General features: G+C 41.0%; 1 protein-coding gene across 1 annotated transcript in view; it reads right to left on the bottom strand.

Annotated features, from left to right (window-relative positions):
* Positions 1-3,540: 3,540 nt before the first annotated feature.
* LOC119026395 (transmembrane protein 163-like) overlaps positions 3,541-25,669 on the bottom strand; it is a 62,525-nt gene continuing 40,396 nt past the window's right edge. Inside the window, exons 3-8 of the mRNA XM_037110755.1 lie at positions 18,796-18,839; positions 16,383-16,474; positions 12,931-13,027; positions 7,464-7,575; positions 4,374-4,515; positions 3,541-4,175 (exon numbers count right to left, since the gene is read on the bottom strand). Of these exons, the coding sequence (XP_036966650.1) occupies positions 4,115-4,175; positions 4,374-4,515; positions 7,464-7,575; positions 12,931-13,027; positions 16,383-16,474; positions 18,796-18,839 (548 nt within the window). The 3' untranslated portion in view covers positions 3,541-4,114. The remainder of the gene's footprint in view (positions 4,176-4,373; positions 4,516-7,463; positions 7,576-12,930; positions 13,028-16,382; positions 16,475-18,795; positions 18,840-25,669) is intronic.

The raw sequence follows: 25,669 nt of genomic DNA on the forward strand, positions 1-25,669 counted from the left end.
ACCAGATTTTGACCATGTTCTCATAATTCTTTAATTCAGCTCTTTGAGAAGTAGCCCTTGTCTTGTCTCAGCTTGATCTTCAGATGGTGTTTTTTTTCTCTCTTTCTCACTGCAAAAATGTGTTAGCTTGAAATAATCAGCTCTCGAGAGTTGGATTCAAAAGAAAACTTGAATGGTTCATACGTGAGCCTGACAAATGTCTCAGTGACTCAAATTCAAGTCTCATCTCTGTACTTGACCTGCTGTTACTGCTGCCTCACGTCCGGGGCTGTACACATTTATTTTTGATGGATATAATTATGAGGACAATCAGGGGAAAATGATCATTTTTACATAATTTTCTCTGGAAAAAAAACTATTCAAATCATGATGATGTGACATTGTTTGGAGTCTGTTTCTTATATCTGGAGAAGATTTGTAGGCCAGGGCACCTCTGCTGCAAACAGTACTACTTTTATTATTAAGATTTTGGATATTGCCAATTTGCCATACTGAGATTTTGATAACATCTTGATTCATTGTGCTGCTCTGCCATCTTCTGTCAAAACAGGGCCAAAACAAGATGTCTGTATAAACTCCCCATTGATTAGTCACAAATACGTTTTGAATGCCTTCTTCAGAGGAGCATTATTTATAGAGAGCCTGCTGGTGGCTCTGGGGGAGTTGTGGCATTTATTTCTCCTAAAGGGGGTTTTAGGAGAAACAGATGAGAAATTAGTAATTTCCAAATAAGAAGATGTTTTATTTTTGATGAGACAAAAGAAAAAATATTGTGAGCAGCAAAATTTTCCTCTGGGTAATTATCTGAATGCATCTGTATAAAATTAATCCACAGTTGGAACTTGAGATGCTTCCATTTCTCAAAGAGACGAAGAAATTCCTTCCAGTGTCACTACATCCACGATTCATTGCTGTTTGAGCAGCCCAGTCACCAGGATGAAATGTTGGCGGCTGATGTTTCTGGGATGGTTTAAATCTTTTTTTCTGGGTGATCTTATGTCTGAGCTCATGACACCCACTGGAATTGAACTAAACACTGATTAGTGCCAGCTGTAGCATCGAAAATGATGATTTGCTTGGCATTAAATCCTTCTTTTAAATTCTTCAAATAAGTGACAAAGGAGCCTTGGACAGTGCCTTCAGATCACGCCTACATCCAATCTGAGATTTTCACTTACAGTGCAAAAACTTACAGTAAGACTTGTCATTTGATTTCACCAGTAATCTACAGCAATATGTAAAACAACATTTACAATATAAGCACTATAGAGGAAACATTTCTAACTATATGCAACACTGATCATCCTGAACTTTAACTATATGCGGTCTACTCCAAAAAGCCTATAATGTCGGCCATAAAGTACTATGACTATATTTGTGACATTTTCTTACTGATGCACCCAAACAGTGTAATAAACATATTTACAGACTGTGAGGTTTGTATTTACATTCTGTTCATTGCACATAATAATGAATGAGAATGATGGGAACATGCAGAACAAATGGAAACACTGTCTGCAAATGATATGCAATGAAAATGAAATTCCCGCTTTATCTTTGTCGTTGTGCTTTGTTTCATCCTAAGTTTGAGATTTTCTCATGTCCAAAGTTTCATTTAGACTCAAAATAAAGGAGTAAAATGAAAAGTAATAAAAGTAATAAATACCCCAACTGTGTTCAGTGCAACAGTCCCTAGAGAAAATGATAAATAAAAAGGATCCCAGCAAACAGGACAGGAAACTTTGCCACCGAGTTAATTGCTTTTACATCTATTGATTATCTAAGCCTGAAGACGTGTTAGAACAAAAATGAAAACTGAAGTATCGCTGTGTTCTTTTTCATATTCTCCTTATAAAAAGGGGGATTTTATTACTATTCCTCAGTTCTCCATGTGCACAATGTAGTGTGACATACATCCGCTGTATACAAACTGCATGTCCTTTTCCTATCAGTGTAACTCTACAGTGAACATCTTTAGTTATCTCAGCTTATTTAGACATAACTCAGTTAAAATACTTCACTTTTAACACTTAACTTTGCATATATTCTTATAATTTGCTTATAATATTTCAAACTATTTTGATCTCTTAGATGGACTGTGATCAATGTTAGCTAGCTACACCAGCTAACGTTAGGCCACTGTTACCCCATTTCGACCATGTGCTGGTTCTGGGCTGGTGTTAGTGCTGGTTTGAAGTTGGTTCAATATTTTCTAAGGGCATGAGAGACACCGTAGAGTTGTAGTTTAAGTCTAACTCAGACTAACTCAGTTTTAATGGCGGTCATAAGAGGTTGTAGCTGGTCCTTGGTCACGATAAGTGCTTTTTTGTTCTAGACCAGTTCTCCTCACGAAGAGCCAGTTCTGTGGCTGTCAAATCGCAAAGACTTGATCCTGAACAAGCATTGAAACACCTTGGTCGAAATGGGGTATGCAGCTCGTTTGTACACTCAGAGCATAGAAGAGCTGCCAACAATGAAAGCGAGTGATGCAGTGTCGCGTAAAAGTGAGCAGTAAAGCTCACAAACCCATTGCTGGATAATTGATGTGTATATGCAACATTTTTTCAGGAGGCCAGCGAGGAGAGCTGGCTCACCTCGCTAGTTAAAAACACCTGATCTAATCGATCAAAAATGCCATAAGCACTATCTACGAAAACAAACGATATAAGGAAGTTATGAATGAAAAACACTGTGATAATTACAGATGTATAATGTAGAGTTGGAACTGGAAGGAAAAGGAGATGCAGTTCGTACAGCTACACATATGTCGCACCACAGTGGAGAGATGTTGCCTGCTAGAACTTTACTGCATCGAGCTGAGTTTCAAGTAAAACACAAAGGATACTGGATGGAATTCAATAAATAACTGACTATGGTATGTGTGCTTGTAAACAACTCAGAAGATACGTATGTACCATATACAATGACACACATGTAAAGTCAGATGCAGCTTTTAAGCTTTTAAGACAAAACAGGATAAAGACCCTCTAATCATTCATAGTTTTTGCCCGCAGTGTTGAAATGAGAGCTTCCAGCAACAAACAACAGTGCATGAAGGAAGGTTTGCTCATTTGTGCTTGGATATATTACATACAGTACAGTAGGCTATGCAATGTAATTTGAACTGACTTGTGCACTTAGGTTTATTGCCATCGTGTGGCTAATGTTTGTCCTCTGTGTCTCCTGTTGCTCTTTACTGCTGTTTGCTTTTAGTAGTAGAGTTTCTAAATGCGTTCGCCAACGCTTTTTTTTACCTTTTGGAGAAAGCGGTGATTATTGACTCAGCGCTGCGTGTGAGCTTTCTGTCTGAGTTCTCCGCTTTTCACTTCCTGTCTTTCTCTCTTATCAACAAATGAGGATGTGCAGTGGCTGCTTTGAAAAGGGGGAGGCCGGTGATGTTTTGACAGAAAAACAACAAAAAAAACTAAAATTAGCGGGCAGCCCACAGTCATCTTAATTTAGATACAATCGCTAGACAATGAATTCTTAAAAAGCTCATTGTATATGTTCTCTTCAGTAAACTACAATAGAAAACATATGTTTTTTTTTTTTTTAACCAGTGTTGATGTTCACCATGACAACAGCTGAACCCCCAAAGACAATCAATAGTAGACTGTAGTCTCTTGCAGGGTGTAAACTGTGATGATGTGAAGTGTGTCGTCAAAGCAGGAACTACTGTACAGGTCAGACAAATCCAAAACTCCTATTAATAACCAGAAGTCTCTCATCTTGTGCTTTTTCTTACTTTAAATGTAATTTCTAAAATGGGTGGTTCGTGGACAGAATTTGATTTAAGTACTTTTCTTTCCGGGAGCTGATCCTCAACCATGTCCTTTTCCCTCAAAGTCTCTCAGGCATCTCTGTTTGTGTATGCATGCATGTGTTTGGGTTTGCTTGTCTGAATGTATGAATGCCATTTGTACAGTATATACAGCGTGTGTGTGTGTATATGAGAACATGGGCTTGTGGAGTGTATATGTGCTGCATGTGTGGCTGAGATGTGTATTCAAGTGTGTATGAAAGACAGAGAGAAGAGGGTGGAGGGCAGGAGGCAGCCAGGTGTGTGAGCGTGTGCACGTGTGAACCTGCTTGACTTGGTCAACACACACGCGTCTCACTCAAAGCGCTCGTAGTTTCTCGTCTGCCTCACGCGGGGCACCATATCCCTTAGGAGTCTGCGGAGACAGAAACATGTTCTCAGTATATAAATGTGCAGAAATTACAGATTTAAACCTGTTTGGGCCAGGAAGGAAGTGTCAAATCGACATGCGATTTTGCATTAATGGATAATATGTGGATATGGAACATTATTAAATGTTTCCAATCAATAAGTCAAAATAACTACAGAGGGCTGCTGTCACTTTCTCTCTTACTTCACGCCGTATGCCAAAATGATGAGTCCAATGAGAACTCCCATGGTGCCATCCAGGAACCAGACGTCAGGGTGGTGCTTGAAGACTTCGGCGCTGATCAGAATGGAGAATCCCATAATGGCACCAACCATAGAGTTAAACCCTGAAAAACACAAGCATTGTTTTTTTTTAAAAAAAACACAACATTTACTTTGTGAGCCCTCACTGAAGGTGTCAAAAGCACTGTAGCAGTTGGGGTTAAGGTGATAGTTCGGGTCTTTTGATGTGGAGTTGTACGAGGCAGTGGCATGAAGCGGGGTATTGTACTGCTGCAAACCGTATCAGCATCAGTTGAAGTGTACGCTATGTTCTGAACCCTTTTGGTGCTTTACGTTGCTGTCAAACAGACTCTTCCTTTGGCACAACATCTCGCTTGTGCATAGGAGAAAAGGACATTATATGGATGAGGGAATCATCTACGGCAGGTAATACATAACTCTGCATCAAAAGACCCAAACTATCACCTTAAGGGCCTTGCTCAAAGGCACCTCAGTGTCAGTAATGAGGAAGGGGCAAACACTGTCTTTCACTTTCTCTATCCAGATTTCTCCTGCTGTTCAAGGGATATTAACTGGCCACCCGCTTGCTTAAATATGCTTTAATAATCCTGATAATGAGTGTTGAGCAGGTAATCAGCTAAAGCAAGTATCAGGTAAAAAATAAAGTACTTTTAATTATTTATATTTTCTTTTCTGATTTAAACAACAACTTAAATTCAAGAAACAACCACTTCTGCTATAAGTTCTGCCCACTTCAAAATACAGAAACAGATACGGCTTATTTAGACTCAGGTAATGAAGTATTCATTCATCCCTACTGCTAATGACCCATCGAAGGGCTTCTTTTTGCAGATATTATCTACAACAGTATTGTGTTTATCTGGGTACAAGTTCTTTTGTGCATAGACATAGATTTTACAAGTTGGTTAATTCATTCAAATGCTGGACAAAGACTGAACAATATCAATGGCAGAGAAGTGACTTCTGAGGATAATTTGTATCATAATAACCAAAGATTCTCCGCTGAAAAAACATTGTGGATGGTGTTTTCAGTAAAGAAAGAAGACCTTGGAGACGCTGATGAGCAGATTATTAATTTTTTTGCTGTCTGTATTTCTTTATATCAACCATACAGTATTGAGATTGATATTGATCCTCTTCTGGAGCCTCTGCTGGAGCTTTCGGCAAAACAAAAAAACAATAAACTTCTTTCTAAAAATAATAAGAGATTTAAACTGAACTTTACCACAAGGGCACCATAGGAATTGAGGCTCAAATATGAAGTACTATAACCCACATAATCCTTGAATCTACTAGATTTAAGTAACCCTGTATGGTAGCTTATGTTTTTTCATAATTACATTTCTCCTTGTGTGAGCCGGCATGCTGGGTTATTGTCTAGCCTGCAGTAAGTGTATAGTCTTGTGGGAAATAAATCCAGGCTCTGAGAACAGCAACCTCAGGTTTATTGGATTGATGCCCTGTGCGCTCTGAGACCTGGGGATGGCAGTGTGCAGTGTGTGTGTGTGTGTGTGCATTTGTTCACAGGTGCATGTGTCTATGAGCAGCCACTGGGTCATAACCAGCAGGTTTTTTTTGTTCAGTAATGTGAGTAACTTTCCCCTCGCACAAAAAAAACAACAACACAGAAATATACTCCAGCTTGTGGTTTTACTTTTAATGCCTTGGATTCTGTTTTCTTTTCATTTTTCAGGCTTGTTTTGTGTTTTTGGTGTCGCCGTATCGTAACCGGACTATTAACTCTGGACTTTTAGGGGTAAGGGACGCTATCCTGAATTTATACTGCTTTACATTTCTGCTTCACAACATTAAGAGGAAATGATTGTAGTCTTTACTTCACCACTTTTTTTTTTGTTTTAACCTATAGGTCTATAATAAGCATATACGGTACAATCTGGTGTATCAATATAGAGAAAATTAAACTACATAACGGCATATCACATAAAAGTGTTAGCTCACTCTGGACCAGCTAAAATACTGAAAAACCACTGATAACAAAATGCATCATAATTACTTTTTGCTTTTACACTGAGATATTAGTTAGTTTTACTTCAGGTAAATGCTCTAAATACATCTTCTAAAACTGTTTGTACAAGAATGTTCTAAATCTTTTGTCTATTTACATATCTATATACTATACAGTTAAAGATTATCATTCAAAACTAAGGTTAGATTTTTCTCCCTCAAAAAGAAGGAACTTTCATTTTGTGTTCATTCTGGCACCACCTGTGGACCACAGTGGTACAAGCACCACCGCCTCCTGCCATAAAGATCTTGAACTGACTAATTGTGCATTTATTTTCAGAGCGAGTGAAAAACAGACACGAATGTCGTTTTTTCTATTACACCTGCTGGCCTGGTTCTACTGGGTTCGATTTCCTCCAAGATGAATAACTGTAATACGATGGTGTTGAAAATAATTGTTCTCTACGACAGAACAACTTCTTTTCCTGGGCTGGACGAGACCTCAAGTCATCCAGAGTAAATCACCACAAAAAATAGTTCTGATTTTATTTCACATCCAGCCTGTGTCAGACATTCAGAATATCTAAAACAACTTCAGATAGCCAATCCTCTCCCTGATGGTCTTTTTTGTTTATGCATGTCATATAGTGGCATTTGTGTTAAACGGAGTCTGTGTCATTACCAGTTCAAAAGATATTGTAGTATGTTTTATTATCAAAACTACACTTATTTTATTAGTTGGTGAAAATCATAATTTTCCTGAGCATTTATCTGTACTGACAGTCAAATATATTGATGGAGGTTCTCAGTCATAAAAGCCAAGGTAACTCAAAGTGTTATGTTATAGGGAAGATTCAGTTTCTTGAGAACATTTAATCTCTCATCCAAGATTTCTAGCTAACTGGGAGGGAGTTGCAGGTTTTTAGACTCTGTGTGGGAGCTTCCTTACAGAGTTGTTAAGGACATGTGAGAGTCAAATATTATTTTCAATTTTTTATTGCCTCTGTGGCCATTTGTTCATTTATTCATGTTTGACTTTGGGTGTGTGTGTGTGTGTTTACCCTACCATCAGTGATGAGTGCCCGGCTCGTCAGCACTCTTCCCAGCATGAACTTGGCCACAGCCAGCAGAGCACATGTGAGCCCGCTCACTATAGACACACTGTAGAGGAAGTCATCCTGAACAGAGACGGGAAGGAGGAGATAGAGAAGCAGGTTAGATGTACAAGAGGTTTGTTTGTTTGATCATAAAACGAGGAAAAGATAAAGATAATGGGTCGCCAGTGAAGAATCACCCGTCAGACAGACTGACCTACAAAGATTTTGTCAGCTCAACCATTAATAATACATACACAGGCTGGACTCGGTGCATCCACCCAAGGTCACACAGATGACGCCTCTAAGTGATGTGAGCGTCTGGTGTTTTCAACGTAAGTCTCAAACAGACTCAGCAAAAACCAGCACTTGACCCCAGAGTGCCTCTGTCAGATTTAATTGGCCCAACAGGGGGGAGAGAGCAGGAGAGGGAGTCGAGAAAGGAGAAACTGGGACAATCAGAGCCACGTGAGAATAATCCGAGTCAATTGTGTTTGTCTGACACCTTTCTTCAACAGACTTTTGTCAGGGTTATTTATATCACAAGACAGCATTATGTAGAAGTGCTTATTAGTGACGGTCTTTAATCAAACAGATGTGATAGCCTTTTTCACAGCAGACGTTTTGACTGACTCTTAGAGGGAAAAACAAATGTGTTACTGGCAGTGTCGGCACTTCCAAAATGTAATGTATTAAACAGCAACTGAACTCAACACAGACTCAAGGCATCAATTATTATTTAGTTTTTTCTACCCATTTAAAAAATGACCTTGCTCCTTGTATAAAGATATACAGCCAGTCTCTGTGGCCTTCACACCTCCTGGTAAACCAACATCAGCATCCTCTGATCTCTTGAATGCTGGTGGGCTAATAGCTTGTTAATCCCTCTCACCCTTCTCTACTCTACATTTACTTGAATCACATCGAGGCTCGCTACAGAGGAGCTTGTGCTGGATTAGTGCACTGTTGAGATATATTTTGGAAAGCTGGCTACACTGTAGTGAGTTTAACTTTGCGTGCATGATATCCTTTTTTTATTGGCTGTGTCTTTACAGCAATAAATCCTATTATATAAGACTCTATAGCCTCATTGTTGCCGTATATGTACTGAACATTTCAACAATAAAAGGTTCTTACCCAGACAGAAGTTATTTATGTAGAAAGATCCGCGAACAATCTGTAAAATCACTTTAGGTGTGTCACTGCATGCATGCGCCATCTGTATGTATTTGTTGCAGTGGTGTGTGTTGCCCTCTCTCCACCCAGCACACACACACAGAGCCAATCTCAGCTCTCTGTGTTTAATCAGGCACTAGACTGAGACAGGCCGCTATGAGACCAGCAACCAGGACGTGATGCGAATCAGGATACCCGATTTCCTTCTCCCTTTGTCCACTCAGTGCGAATTTACCGGCCAATACGTCAAGGTAGCAGCGTTGTTCTACAGTACACGTGCTGTGTTGCTGCTGTTTATCTCTTAGAGTCAAAGAAAAAAAAAAAAAATCTGGGGAACCAACTTGTGCTGATTCAACTTTCCTTCCCGAACTTTGCAAGTTTTGTTTTGTCTTCCTAATTTCTCTCCGGGCTCTTTGAGTCACGCACAGAGTCCCGCAGACACAAAACACAAGCCGAGCGCACAAACACATCACTGCTGGCATCACGAATCACCTCCGACTGCTGTTTGATGAAAAATTCAGCGAAACAAGCTCAAGGAAAAAGGGGGGAGAGAGAGAGACAGGGAGGGAGCGAGAGGCAATAAAGATAGACATGGTAATGAGTAGTGGTAGACTAGGTGAGCTGGTAGGGAGAGGTCAGGGGAAGACAAGGGGGATAATGATGAAAGAGGGGCGAGAGAAACCATGAAAGTGATGAGATGTGAAGGAGGACGGGAAGACAGTGGCCAAATATAATGAATGGGGTGGTGAGGGGAGGAAGCGCTGTAGGGAAAGGGCCTGGATAAATGAAAGAGAAGAAGAATCCAGAATATGTAGCTGCCTTGCTCTTGATACTAAATACATATATCTATTTATAGGTACGTGACATGTTTCCATTGAAAGATTTTACGTAAGAATTAAAAAAAAGAAGCAGCGAGGTAAGACGGCGAGTGCTGGAGCCCAGATCGAAGCTACAAAGAAAGGGAGCGGGACGGTGAAGAAAAGAGGCAGGATGTCAAAGAGAAAGGCAGTGGTAATGGGCTCCTGCTGGTGTCAGGAAGCTCCTCTGAGACCCAACACCCACAGTTTCTATTAACATAATGGCACTGGAGCATCAAACACAGCCGGCAGACTAGCTGCTGCCCCCAAACCTGCTTCTCTGCCTCCGTCTCTTATCGCGTTTGATTCGCGGTCAAAGGGATCTCCAGCGACTCGATTTTCTTATGCCATCAAACGCACACTTAAAAATAATCAGGAGAAGAGACACAGTTGGCGAGACTTAGTACAGACACTGAAAGCGCATCTCACATCACATATCAGCATATTCATGCTTTAAATCTGATTACATCCGCAGGCGTTCCATCACTTTCTTGTTTAGCCACACCGACTCTTCATCTGTTGTGTCTCACATTTATTGTACAAACTCTCAGTCTGTTGCTACGCGGATTTTAATATGTTGGTTAATCCAGTACAGCAGAAAAAAGCTTTGAGAGACAAACACTGAGGTGCTCTGACAGAGCGTGAGGTGAATTTTAAAATTGATTGCATTTAAAGTTTTCAAGCGAGCCCTAAGAAGAGTTGTTCTTACGTGGGAGGTGATACAAACCGAGGCTACGATGCGTCCTTGGGAGGTAAAACTGCTTCAACTTGAGCGAGAAATGAATGCAACTCCGGGCTTTAGGAATCTGCTTCATTAAACGTGCACAAAAAAACCGGAGAAAGACGACAGACGTTGCGTACAACAGGTGCATCAGTTCCTGGCTGGCTTAAAGCTAAGCCCTGCACAGTTGGTATAATGGCAGGCGCACAAGTCGAGGGTTTCAACTTAATGGAAAGATTCACGGCTGCACTGGAGCTCCATGAATCTGTTTTATAAATGTACACAGACACAAGTAAAGAAAACAAAGACAGGCTATGAATACAAGAGTCTCAGCCATGGAAGAGTTCGTCCCCTCTGTGGTTAAGATGTTTTTGATTTTATTCTTAGACTTAGTGAATTTATTGTTTTCAGGTGTTGTAAAGAACATTTTCAGTTGTCAGGCGCAGTTTGGTTAGGGTTGTGGGAACAAAACCACTTGGTAAGGTTTGCTAAAAACTTACCTTACTTGCTAAAAAAAAAAAATAAATCATGATTTGCATTGAGGAGTAAGTCACGGAGAGCGATGATCACAAGACCCCCCCCGCCCCAAAAAAAGATCTGTACAAATATTATTTGTTCCTTCAGAAGGAAATCTAAACTGACTGAAATTAGCAGTGACGTGTTCTGTTTGTGTCTCGTCCACATTAACAAGGACACATCCATCATTTAACACCCTGAGCACACCAGAGAAGTAGAGGGAGACAAAGACAGCTGCCACTGTGAATATGGATGGAAACAATGCTGGTTTGAGACTGTGTACACCTTTTTTTAGGCTTCAAGAGTTTAGAAAATGCACTTCTGTTTACAAGAGAAATCCACATGGCACCTTTCAAATACACTCCCTGATTTTGTTAAGGAGCCTCCAAGTCTCAAATTTCTTCTCGGCTCAGTGCTGTTTTAAAATTCAGGGGTGAGCTGTGTTGAGTTTTAACGATACCAGCAGCGAAATGTGAGGATATTTTGGGATTTTGGAGCGCCGCTGTGCATTTTAAACCCTTTGAAACGACATAATAGGGAAACTTGATAAAGGAACTCTGTGTTTTTGGTGCAGAACAATCTGGCTCCGCTCTCTGTCTGTCTTGGATTCTTCGGTTTAGAGGAATGGACAGATGGTGAGGGTTAAATCATTTACAAACCAAATAGGAGGGTTGAGAGCTGGAGAGGACACGACGGGCGCTCCCCAAACAGTGGGATGATGGAGGAGTCGGGCCGTGCCCCAGCAACACTAATTTGGGACTATTCTGAGACCTTATTCATCATCTTAACACCGCCAGAGAAAGTCTGTGTGTGTGTGTGTCTGTGTGTGTGTGCGTGTGTGTGTGTGTGGTGATGTTGACATTAAAAAGAAAGTGTGTATCTGTGACAAAGAGAAAGAAAGGAACAAAAGTCAGGTGGAGGCAGACAAAAACTCTGACGTCAGCAGAGCCACAGCGGAGGGCTATAAAAAGATATCTCACTCACAACCATGAATGGTGTGTGTGTGTGTGTGTGTGTGTGCCCATGTGTGAGCACTCACACACTCATACACCTGCCACTTTCCTCATAAACACACTGTTTGTACTGTTGAAGGAAAAACAACCGTTATTGAAAATAGTCTTTTTTTTTTTTTTTTTTTTTTAAATACAGCCAAGGTAAGGTTTAAACAGCTGCTCTGTCTTGGCACTGGCAAATCCTCGAAAAAATGCTTTAACCTTGAATTAAACAACCCTTAATGAATAAACAATCACGGCACAATCCAGACAGCCACATGCAGAGCTCTGCCCCGGCACTACCAGGCCCTGAAGTAAGAATACAGCAAACAGGAGGCTGGACGGAGGGTTCTCTTTTCTGTTTAACACACATTATTTACAGTCTGATGGGTTATTCTGGTGAGAGGCACACAGCCTGTTAAAAAATGCTTGTTTGAGGTTGAGTTCGGTTCTAAAAAATAACCCTGACGATGTTGTCAGGGTTGTCTCAATCAGGACTTGACATTTAAAATTCATAACAAAAAGCCTCTATAACACTACAGCTGAGAAGTTTGAGGGAAGAGAGCGTTATGTCTAATGAAAGACTGAGCTGTGAAAATGCAAGTCGGTTCATCAAGCTGGGTAAATGCATTCACATAGTGTTTTTCTCATCTGCTGACCACATACACATGCCTACACTGATGGCAGAGGCTGCCATGCGAGGTGCCAACCTGCTCATCAGGAGCAATACAGTGCCTCGTATCCACAGCACCCAATGATATTTCAATTCACACACACAACAGCCGTTAAAGGGATATTCCGGTCTAAGATTAATCCAAGGTCTAACACACCGTGACGCCGAGTAAGACCCCCCATCGAGAGATCATGTTCGCATTGTTTCCAAGTTACCAGGTCTCCGACTCAAGACAACAGTCTTTAACAGTCCTCTGACGACACACCAAGGCTTAATGAACCAAAAACACACTTCCTGCTGATATAACATATGAACCTTAATGTCGGAAATCATTTAGTCCTATAAAATAGTGTGGCTCCCCTAAGGCAACAAAAAACTCCTGGTTAACTTGAGGGAAAGACGCAAGTCGTTACTAGCAGAAACTGCAGTCAACTCCATTCATACATTGGACACCAATATGTACAATATCCCTATGCATTGTGGGCCGTGTGTGTGTATTCTTACCACTTCGGGGGGCACCCTGGTCGCCAGATCGTGGATGGCCTTTCCGAGGATGCACAAGGAGGAGAGAATGAACACAATCCCGAGGACAACACAGGCTCTGCAGACAGACAGACAGACAGACAGAGAGAGCAGCGTGTTAGCGGTTAGCTTCAGCGATAATCACTGAAGCTGACACTTTATCTTGTTTCTTTCTCTTGCAACTGCATCAGGACGTTTTATCATTTCCTGCAGCAGAGAAGACCCAGAATAAACGCTCAGAGACGTCTCACATAAACTGTAATAAATGATCCTGGCAGCGGCCTTTGGATGTCTACAAACTGGAAAAGGTTTCTACCAACCTCTGTGAAATATTAAAGGAGAACAGAAAATAAAAAACTAAATCCAGTCAAAACAGCTTCTGCCTGCTGGCTTGAATTACAGCCACGGCATCCGCATCATTATCAGTAATGATAAGTCTACTGATGCATCAATGCCCTTCAATCACGGTAAATATCGACGGGCTCATGATAGTGTCAGGCACACTGTATGGTGTATAGTGTTACAGCAGCTGTCTGATTTGAGCGATAACACAAGTAATCTGAAAACCACATTTCTCAAACTACATGATCTCAGTGTTTGGCAGGTATCAGGAGACTGTCTGCAGTCTATTTGAGGCACCGAGCGCTACCAGAATAAACAATTTCCCGACTTCCGACAGAGCGCTTGAGGGCGGCACTTTGTGATGATAGTTTATTAAAAAAATATCAGGCATAATGAGGTGGATGTTTTAGGGAGGGTGGGGATGCATTATGCTTCGTGTGCACACCCCATCTTTCTCCAGCAGCCCTGGAACAAGACGCCTCTTCATATCTTGATTTACATTTTCACTTCCTGTGCCAGGTCTGAATTATAATATCTGTGTCCCATCTATCTTACTACGGAACGGAGACACAGTGTCTGACAGGTGCAGTGAAGTGGTGTTCATCCTTTACTGATATGGATGGTGGTCGCTCACGGTGAAACTGCAACAATTCCCTGAGAGACGACAACTTTTAGCCTGCATATCTCCCTCCAAGACACGATGGAAAATGAATCAGTTTGAGAGCTGCCGTGGTTTTAAGTGCTAAAACATGCATTCATTAACAAGTACATAAATAACACTGTGATGGATGTGTGCAGATCCCACAGCTACAGCATAATGGGGAGAAGATGGCATATTAAAATTGCTGCTAAATACAAATGTAGCCTAAATACATATATATGGGTCTTATCCGAGACAGTCTTAATCACTGTTCCTCGACCTAATTCAACATTGCTCAGTTATTTGATATTATAACATTGTCCCATTTTGCCTCTGTTGCTGCTGTATATATTCTCAGTTAAACAGAGTAACCTAAAAGTCTCATTCAGTCTCATCCCCTCATTCCTGTTTTGTTTTCGTATCTACAAGAAGATGCTCATTTTGTGAAACTGTCTTGTAATATGGAGGACTGAAATCACAAAATCAAGTAAAAACAACTAAAAAAATGAAAAAAAGAAAATCACCAAAACCAATAAAAGAAATAAATTAATTAAAAAAATGTGATACACATTTTCAATTCCGCTATTTATTCTCCTTTTATCTAATAAATTATTTACATTTTTACATTACATACATATTTATTTTTCCCCTTTGCATCTTGTGACCATATAATTCCAATAACTTATGTTTTTTAATGTATTTTCTTTATTATTTCATAATGCAGTCTGCATTGTTATGATAATGATGGGATTATCATACAAAGTTTCTCATAAATAGATTTCAAAATTAAAAATAATATAAAATAAATGGAAAATTAAATGGATAAGTAAAAAATAGGGGAATTGACACAGAGATTAAAAAAAAAATAGAGTAGTCTGATAAAAAATCAATGCCTTCAGTTATTTTTTGGTGCATTTAATGGCATACTTATCAAGTTATTCATTAAGAGAGTCATTATTTATTTTTGATTTTGGCTCCTACAGTCCTCCATATGGAAACTCCATGTGGGCTGAGACAGATTTTTGTCATGACGGAAAAAGAACAAACCAAAGAAAAATCACTAACCGTGTGTGTGTGTGTGTGTGCGTGCGTGTATGCGAGTGTGTGTGTGTGTGTGTGTGTCTGTGTGTGTGTGTTATCGGCTGGTAGAGTGGCAGCTCGCTCTCTGATCGTGTGCGACCCCTCTGAGCGGAGCAGAGGTGCTGCAGTAAGATGAACAAAGCTCTGTGCAACCTGACAGCCACTGGATGAGCTCAGCTGGGCTGCAGCAGACCTGAATACTGATGATTAACAGGCTTCTGTTCAGCAGAGATGTACGGTGACATACAGTGAGGTGACTTTGCTCTGTTGAGAATAAATATTGCTCCATTCTCTCACACTCTCAAATGAGGAAATACATGCTGTGTCTCAATTCAGGGTCTGCATCCTTTGAAGGACCCGGCCTTTGCGGTCTTCGAAGGCGAGTCCTTCTGAGAGACCTTAACTGCATCAAGTGTTGTTAAATTGGACGGCCTAGTCTTTGGATCATTCCCTGATTGCGTCACCAGATGTTTTACCCTTATGTCACACGCCAGCATTTTCTCTCTTTCTTTCTTCTTTTTTGGGCGCACAAAGAATCTTGGGATATGTGAGGCCACCAAGGATGGTAGCGGTGCATCCTCCAAAAACAGGGAAAGAAGGCTGCATTTGGAGGAACCTTTGAATTGGGACAAAATTGGCCTTCAAATGCGACCTACGAAGGATGCAGGCCCTGAATTGAGACACAGCAAGAGTGATTTAATCTGCAGGGTAGGAGCAAAAGATGCTAATGTTAGCCACATGAATGAAGCAGCATTCTTTTTTTTATGTGAAGCGACCGATAGCGTGAAGCTGTGAATGAAGTGCGAGCATCCATGCTTTTCAGTTAAAGAGCATAAATTGCATTGTGATACCACCAGGAGAGAAATCCCCACAGCTGAAGACGGCATTTGGAAATGTTACGTCTATTGACAAAAATCAAAATGACATCGGCTGATGACGTATGAAGGTCATGAAGGCTTGCCCCGTTTTATAAGAGGAGATTTCAACCAGGGAGGGACGAGCGGGCTGTTGAAAACGAGGGCTAAACATGAAAATTGGAAGTGCGGTCCATGTAAATGACCTCTTTCCCATCCTCGCCCCTTTCACAACTAAATGCTTCCTTCCCATCAGTGATAATGCTGAAAATAACATCTTCACTGATGTAAACAAATGTTAAGAAGAAGAAGAAGAAAATGAAACACAACAGGACAGATAATTAAAAAGAGAGAGAGAGAGAGAGATACGGATGAATACTGTATACAAACAGTGACGTATATAAGTCCTCTTGCGTGGATGCAGGTGGAGAAGAGACCACAAACGGCATCACACCATGAACTGCACACTCATCATTAATCAAACATTAATTAAACTCAGCGTGATGTTTTCTACTCACATATACTCTCTGTGCGCGCAGTGCACAGCTGCAGCATTGCTGTAGCGCCAGAGAACAATGACTGATGAGAGGACGTCCAGCGTGGCATCAAACTGCAGCAGAAACACAGGAAGCCAGAGAGGAAAGTTATTACAGCTTCTTACATCTAATTTATTACAACATCTGCAGCATAGGAGGAAAAAGTAGCTTGATAAATTGTTAACACCTTGTGTTTGATACAGCAGCGATAATAATGTAGCTTCAAAGTGCACTCAAAGGCAAACTGTATATATATATAAAATACTGTCAGCTGCTGTTTCTAAACACACATTTAAAGATGCAGCAGGCGAGAAAAACAGTTGGCTTGGTTTGGGGCTCGCCATCATGAAGATCTGTTTTTTAACAACCTGGAAATGAGACTCTACAGTCAACTATCAATCTTCCTCCAGAATGGATGACACCCATAAACATACCCAACGCAGCAAAGGATTAAGAAGTTTACCTTTGTTTACCTTTAGTGGTGCATTGCCTCGAGTAAAATAGAATAAATAGGAGAATTCATCTTGCGGGCGCTTAATACCTCTGTCCAAGTTATGTTTTTGATTTGTTTTGTGTCTCTCTTTGTGTGTTTGTTTGTCAGAAGGATTACAAAAATCCACAGACCCAATGTTCACAAGACTTAGTGGAAGCACGGCAGCGTGGTCTTAAGCTTTAGACTATTATGTGTTACCAAAGTTCAGCCACAAAATCTCCCTATCATGTCCGTTTAGACTTTAATATGAAGCTCGCTGACAGGTTGACATGTTATAACACTTGAGGGCTTTTGGACTTTTACTAATGTTGTGAAAAGGTCACGGCTTCAGATGCCCTGAGGGGAAAAGGAGACATTTTTTTGCAGCAATCTATTTTCTAAGTTTGATCTACATTTGTTTTTTTTTCTCCTGTGTTTATGACTTGCGTCTGGAGGAAAAGAAAAAGTTATCAGGATAATCTTTCTAAGTTCCTTCATTTATTTTTCCATCTGTGACAACATGTGGGGAAAAAAAATGTTTTTAGGAGAAAAATAAATAGGAAGAAACTTTGAAAGATTATCCTTGCAAAACTTTTTTCCACACCAGATCGCACTAAAAACATATTTTTCACTTTCCCCTCAGGGCTTCCGTAAAAAGATCATACTTTGGGTTAAATCAACCTTCAGTCACATAGGTAACGTACATCATGGGGCAGATACACAAGTTATTTTTCACTTTTGTTAACATTACAAGACGAGATTTGGTCCAGTTGGAATAAATGTCACACATCTTAAAAACAGAGAAGATGTAACAGAGTTCATTAACCAGCCAAGTAAAAATGTCTTACAATAACAAGCTGCCACATTCATGGTGTTACTTCAGTCCAAGCATTTGATATTTGGACATTTGCACGTGATAATGTTTTCTGTTTAACACGTGAAATATTTCCAGTTTACATGTAAATAATGAATGAACAGTTGACGATGAGGCTTCAGCTGAGCACAACCACATTGTGACATACAGTAACTCTTAATATTTAAATGGGAAATATATCCTGACATGTGAAGTGGTTGCGTTCGCAGATTTGCATATCATGAAAGACCAGCGAGGTTCTGCGCTCTCTGAGTGCACTTCTACTTCAGTTATGTCTCCATTACACCATCCCAGTGGTTTAAAATCCAGTTCAGGCTTTCTATGGTGCGAAACATGTGATAACCACTGATGTTTTATTGCCACGGGGGAACAAGGATATAGAAGTTATTACCAACATGACTTTCTCACAGAAGAGTAAAGAAAGTCTTATCTCCCCTGGTGGCATGATCCTTATCATTTAATGTCCCAGTCACACGCTCCACCTGCTGCAGCTCAAAGACAAACGTCAACTTTCAACATGATAGCAGCTAAAGCTAGCGATGAACACTTTCTGTGATCTAACCCCTCTGAGTTGAGTCACTGCTTTATTAAAACTGTCATAGACAGTCAAGCGCTTGCTAATTAAAACCTGCTCTCTAATAAAGAGACAGATAACACTGCAGATCACGCTTTATAACATTTTAATCACATTATGCTAATCACATTTTCCCTCCCTGGCTGAAGCTGTGGCTGATTTAATTTCCATTTCACTCCTATTAAGTCTTATTATTACTTTTTTTTAACTAATCAAATTCTCAATCACTTCCTAAGGAGTAATAAGGAGCTTTATTTTGGTGAAAGCCAGCAGATTTGTTTAGCCAACACGAAAAAGCTTTCTGACATTCAACCTGAGCCCCTGCTGCGCCCCGTCCCTCCTCCCTGCCCCGTTACCTTGGAGACAAAAGGGACCAATAACACGCTGGAAACAGGAGTCATTAATAAATCACAGAGCCCGGAGTTATGACTAATTGATCAATGCAAATGGAGGGAGGAAAGGAGGCGGAACTCACGGCAAATCCGAAGGCTGACGCGCTGTGTCTCATGAATGATACAGCTGTGGAGAGAGACAGAGAGAGCAGTTAGTCCTGTCTGATTAGCTTTTTATGGTACAGCGAAGTGACACACGTGAGATCAATCAATTCACTGAATACAAGATATGATATTGATGTTTTCAGCTGCATTATTGATGCATGTTCGAGTGTTTATCTGGTTCATAGAATGCATCATGTTTATTAAAGATTCATCTAGTGTGCATAAAAAATAACAGTTAATAATGCAAAATGGAAAACAATTAAAAAGTGACACATCACAACCTTCAGTTTCAGTTCCTTTACTGCGGCTGAATGCACACAAGCTGCACTAAAGTCCCACTCCAGTCCAAAATGTGTTTTTCTTCTCGTTCCTACAGTTGAACGTTTGAGCTTGACTGTGTAGACACACCTCACACATTTTCTCTGAGCTCATTGACAATTCTGACTTTAAGGGGCGGGGCTACGAGCGTGATTCGTGACATCACAGACAGCTTGGAAGCCAATCCCGGTCCAGTATTCAGGACATACAAGTGCGACCTGGAAACTTGAAGCCTGCAGTGCACAAACCCTGAGAATGGACACAGGAAGAGGTAGTTTTTTGTGCCTGTTTTATATTCTGGAATATTCAGTGAGCAAGAACAAGCTGGTGCCATTTTAAAGGTTTTGATTTGGCTATTACACTATAAGCCCGGTATTCATTCTCTGTTTAGTTTTAGTTCTGTCTGGACACTATCTGTCTTCAGTGGAAGAACACTCATTGCTGTGCAGTCCTTGTCCAGCACACCTGTGCTGTTTTGCCCTTCTGCCCGTCCTTGTGTTTCTGTCTCTCCTTCTCTTTCTCCTCCTGTGTTTTCAGGACAAAGTCTCTGGGGACCGCATATCGGCACTTAAATCACCATGGTAACAGGAGATTTGAGGCCAAGGGCTACAGAGCCTTCGTTTTCTTTCTTTCTTTCTTTCTTTCTTTCTTTCTTTCTTTCTTTCTTTCTTTCTTTCTTTCTTTCTTTCTTTCTTCTTTTCTTGGAGCGAGCCAGGAACAGACAAGACCCAAAAATACTACACAATATTTAAAACAACGTCAAACTTTGAATTTTTCGCAGTGCTCACAGTATCACTAGTGTGAGAGAGGCAGCCTGAGCTGCAGTCACAACAGAGAGGAGAAGGGAAAAACATATAAACGATAGGTTGAAGGTGAGAAAGAGGAATTAAAGAGCGCAGAGAGGCGAGGGCAGCCCCAGATAGACCTTTGATCCGAGGCAGATGGTACGAGTCGGGCTGGATGTGTGACACATGACTGCCCACACCCACACACACACCCACACACACACACACACACCTATGCCGCCTCTGTGTCTCGCCTCTGTCTTGGACACCGCTGCCCAGTCTTCCTCTCTATTTTTTTTTTTCTCCTAACACATCCTCCTTCTTGATTGTCTTCCCTCTCATGTACACACTCTCTCACACACCGAGGGTGAGCTGATTCTCTGGAGCTCCACCAGGCCTGCGATCCATCTGGACAGTCCAGAAACGGAGCCAGAACTGAGAGTGTGCCTGCCTTTTAACAGGACTTCCAGATCCAAATACAGGGCTATCGGAAATCAAATGCTGATGAGCCTCATATTAATTATGTCTGAAGCTCAATACTATGAATGTGCTGAGAGACTGTAAATGGGTGTCTGGGTTCCCGCTGCCTCCATTACTGTATTTTCAGTTCATAATAGTTAATCTTAAATGATAACTTACGGCATGAGCGCTGCATAATTATAACAAATTAACTCATCATCAGTAACAAGCTTTAAATGTGCAATATGTAAGAAATTTGAGAATCAACAATTATCATGAATGTGTGAAGAAATAACGGTTTCAACACTGACATATCTACTGACGTTAGCATGCTAACCAGCTCCAAAACCTCTTTCTACCAGCAGTCAAAATAGCCGTATCCTACAGTTTGTAGTGCAAACTGCAGTTTTAGTAAAACTGACAGCATGTCATAGTACAAAACCTGCAATTTGGTTGCATATATATGGCTTTAATGTCTTTTTTTAAAATTAAATTTTGATTTCAATGTGTATTTACATCATACAGAGGGCTGGAAAACACCCTACTGAGGGTGATGGGTTCACTAAGTACACGTTTAAGGCAGGAGGACAAAATCGTATTGTAAGTTGAAGTTTCAGGAAACACACGCACACACCTACATGCAAACAGTCTGTGTGTGTGTGTGTGTGTGTGTGTGTGTTTGAGATGGATGAAGTAATTCCAGGAAGCTGCACAGACCATTTTTTGCCATTCGTGTCTAACTAGTCCCCTGCAATTGAAACCTTCCTCGGACGACCATAATCCCACCCTGCTGCGTGGTTAGTAAAGCGTAATGCTTTGCTCAGGGGAAACTTAATCGCTTCCCTTGTTCATAACCTCCAACTTGTTAGTTGTTAAAAGAGTCAAACTGGTACTTTCTTAAAACAAAAGCAGAACTTGTTACAGAAACTAAACCACAATGTCTTAACTTTCTCTCTCTCTTTGTTCACCTATGAGCATACTTATCTTTACTCTGACTTTAAAGTCATCTGGTATACATCCAGTGATGTGGGGGGTCTTGACCTCGCAGATAATTGGCTCTCAGATCTAAAAGCCTCTATGTGTGACCGTCTACATTCCGAGAGAGCTTCTGATAAGAGTTCAGAGCTGGAACCTGCTGGCTGAGAGGCACTGACCCATAAACCGTCATGGGTTTAACCCAGTTTTGTGGTTTCCACGCTGTATAATGTGCACACATCAAGAACACATACAACTCAGACTTGTGCCTAATTAGCAAAGGGAGCACATAACATTTGTTTCATATGATCTTTACAGTATATTTCTTCTACAGAGAAGAATTATTGTTTAAAGTCCATATATATTCTAAACTTGTGACTGCAATCAACTCCAGCACCGTGTCTTCTCAGTACTGTTGATAATATCTACTGGATGTTCTCAACATTACTAGGAAATGAACTGCAGTGATTAGCTGTGGTGATTTGAGCTGGTAAGTCACTGTAAATACTTAAACCGTAGCATATCCAGAAATAAACACAATGACACAAAAACTGCACGCCTGAATCTCAGTCGTCGCGGATGATGTGCACGTGGACAAGCTCCATTTCAAGTTCATGAATGGATGAAGAAATGTCCTTAAAACATAATTTGCTTTATTTATATTTGGGCCGACTCACTGGTCCTAAATCAGCACGGAAAATAAAGCCCAGTTTGAGCAGTTGTGTTTCATCAGGGAGGTTCTCCAAAGAACATCAGAGCGGCGATGATCAGGCACAGTTGCAACTACTAAAAGCACTCATACCTCTAATCCAGCCGTACCTCAGCCATCATTATCAATCGTCAGAGGGCTGATCAATGATCAATCAATATCAAAACACACTTTAATAAAGTGCTTTGCCATTCAGGATTAAATAGAAAGATCACCACCAGCGGAGTAATGTCTTCAATGTACAGTGAATACAATTAAAATGCACATCATTTTACTGAACGCTGTGTGGACAGAATCATCGACCTCCCGACTGGTTGGTAATCAGAACCACCTGTCGACATCCTGCATCACTGTAGAGTCATCGAGGGATCAATAAAGTATTTGTGATTGATATGCGATGGAACAGGCACACGCATGGTTTCAGTACCCACACATCGCTCACACATCCGACCCAAGATCCGCTTCCTCACCGTATAATAAACTGTTAGTCTGACCCTCTGTCTTCATAAGCAACGCTGTGAGTCAGCTGAATTGTTAATCAACACTTTCACTGAGGAAGCACACACACACACACACACACACACACACACACACACACACACACACACACACACACACACACACACACACACACACACACACACACACACACACACACACACACACACACACACGGTCTCTGGTCTTAAATTGTATTCAGCTCCAGAAAGAACAGATGTCCTCTGTGTGTGTGCGTGTGTGTCATTCATCTACAAACTCATTTGGGAAGCATTTGAGACCCCTCAGCTTCATCCATAACTTGAGCTGATCTCTCCCTTCATTTCCACCTCATCTCTGCCCTCATTTAAACACGCAGGACGCCACAGCACAGTCCTGATATATGTGGTCATCTGGCCAAACACACAGAGCTCTTCTCTTTATTCCTCATGAGCTACTAATTTGAAGATAGGGTTTTTATTTTATTTTTTTCTCTTCTGCCGGCAGCGATACATTTTTTCCAGCTCTGGCTCATTTCGATGTGCCAGCCGTCTGTGTGGTTGCCGCCTGCCAGCAAATCGATGCCTCTCTCGGGGAGCGCAGACACTACCCGGTGTAACATCCTTTGGGTTGTTAGTTAATCAGGGAGGCAAGCATGCGTGACCAGCGCTAACAAGACTGGGGAGGCAGGCGAGAAAGGGAGAGCTGATGGAGGGGGAGGAACTACGGACTGAAAGAGGAGAGAGGATTCAGAAAAGAGCGGGGAAGAGGAGGATGAGGAGGAGCAGAAGAGTAGAAATCATAACTCTCTTTTCTATTCTCTTCTATTCTCCCCACGGTCCACTTAGATGTCCTGCCAGCACCTGCATAGCCACGGCAATGGTTAAGACTTGGCAGCAATAAAATCCTAATTATCAGTGAGTTATGCAAGAAGCAGGGCCAGAGCCAACACTTAACACCCTGACTCCCCCCATCTCTCTCCCTCTGCCTCCCCTCTCTCTCCCTTCTCTTGGCACTGATTATAAGCAGTACATAGATGAAGCAGCATCTGATCAGACATTAGTGCCAGACCAGATTTTGAACTGTTGGGGGCGTCGAGGACCTGCAAGCGAGACAACATACAAGCATTTAGAATGCTAATGTGCTAATAGATCCTCATTTGCTCTGTCCTCTGCTTGTGGCGATGTGCATACATGAAAGGCAGGATGACACCTGTTTCAGATAGGAGCTGACAGCGTTTAACCTGTGTATTTGATATAAATCTCAGGATTTAAGTGAACCAAAACTCATGACATGAATACTGCATAGATAAAATTGTCATTTTAGGCTCTACTTCAAAATATACATCAACTAAATTGGATATTGGACGCAAACAATCCTCAGACACTTCATATTAATAGTACCAACTTCTGCCACTTTAGTACTCAACTGCGGAGCACCTCAGGGCTCCACACTTAGCCCACTGCTGTTAACCCATTACTGCACTCCCAGACATCGAGAGAACTCTGTTGTAAAGTGTGCAGATGACACCGCCTTCATCATTACCAAAAAAGGACAGAAAGGGCTCTACCTTTTTAAGAGATGCAAATAAAGCTGAGAAAACAGAAGCCCCTGGACTGAAAATGTGTTTTACCCAGTGGTCCAAAACCATTGTGTTAGCCGTCATCAACCCACACCTGACTAGAGACATCACAATCTGGCATGGGTTGTGGCTGAGACTCTTTAACTCATCCTCAACACTGCACTATAAAAAGAAGTTTTTCTTGTGCAGCATAAAGAGACTGTATCCTGCATTTCACCACACAACCATGGGTTGTATGAATTTATGAACCTTGAACTTGTAGGACAAGAATGGCGCTGCCAATGGCTAGTTCGCTTAAAAAATTGCAATTGTGGATGCGTTTTCATGCTTTTCTCAGTAAAAAAGACACCATTAACCCTCTTCAAAAGAGATCCTGAGGTGGCAGCCATTTGATTGTCAGTTCATTTCAGAAGATATGAGCTTCTACATCCAAATAAAAGCCTACATCAGCCAGTGAGGGATCAGTTCTTAAAGCCCTAAATGTGGCAGTTATGCAAGAATATGTCGTCTTGTGTTGTGTTGTTTTTACTAAGCTGTTTTTTCACCTAAGCACTTTGTTTTTGTTTATTTTCATAAAGTTTGTGTAAGTAAAGAAATTAAAAAAAAAACATACTGAGTTCTTGCCTATTATTCTCAATAAGGGGTATTTTGAGGTCAATTTTCTTTGCCAGGCGCCTGTTTTCTAGAAAACAATGTCAATTTTAAGTGAGACCCTAATAGACCATGTCAGACTACATGATGTGGACCCATGGTGATTTCCATTTAAGAGGGCATTTATAGGTCATCTGCAGGCTTATTTTTTTGCCTCAAAAGATGTAGGCGAGAAAAATAAATAAATAATTCAGTGTGTTCAAACTCCTATAGATTAACGCCAGAAGCACTTACAGAGCTTTTGACCGTTTTAGCTTCAGCTTATAACCTTTTAAAAGTGCCACAAACCATGTCTGTACTCCAAGTGGTTCGACAACAGCTTTGAACTGACTTTGGCGATGGACTGGGCTAGGAGTTTTATGATTATTTGACAATAATTTCCAGGATTAAGATGAGGTTAAAATAACATACATGGCAGAAAGGGAAGAGTACAATGTTGCCTTGCTTCCAGTGATTTGTAGAGAATGAGAAGGATGATGTGCCAACATTGCATATGTAGCAATAGTGCTGATTTTACCTTTTTTTTGCAATGCTATCAATGACAACAACTTCCCTTAATCTAATACTGAAGTAGTTGCAATGTTACTGAAACTATAAATCGGTTTAATCTCTGCTTTCCATCAAACCACCTCTAGATTGAATTAGTGGAATCATTTGCAGCCAAACAGGAATCTAATTATGTCCTCCACGCCGTTCCTCGAGAGCTCAATTCAGGGTTGTGAAATTCAATTACGTCTCAAGGAGCAAAGGAATAATCTGGGAGACGGGGGATGAAGGGGAGAAAGGTGACGGCAGAGGCAGACAGAGCGGCAGATGGACAGACTGCAGAGCGAGACGGAGAGGAAGTGTGGGTGAGAGAGCAGTAGAGACGGAGCGAGAGATTAGCACAGTGAGAG

The sequence above is a fragment of the Acanthopagrus latus genome, chromosome 9, assembly GCF_904848185.1.
Source record: "Acanthopagrus latus isolate v.2019 chromosome 9, fAcaLat1.1, whole genome shotgun sequence".
Taxonomy (NCBI): Eukaryota; Metazoa; Chordata; class Actinopteri; order Spariformes; family Sparidae; genus Acanthopagrus; species Acanthopagrus latus.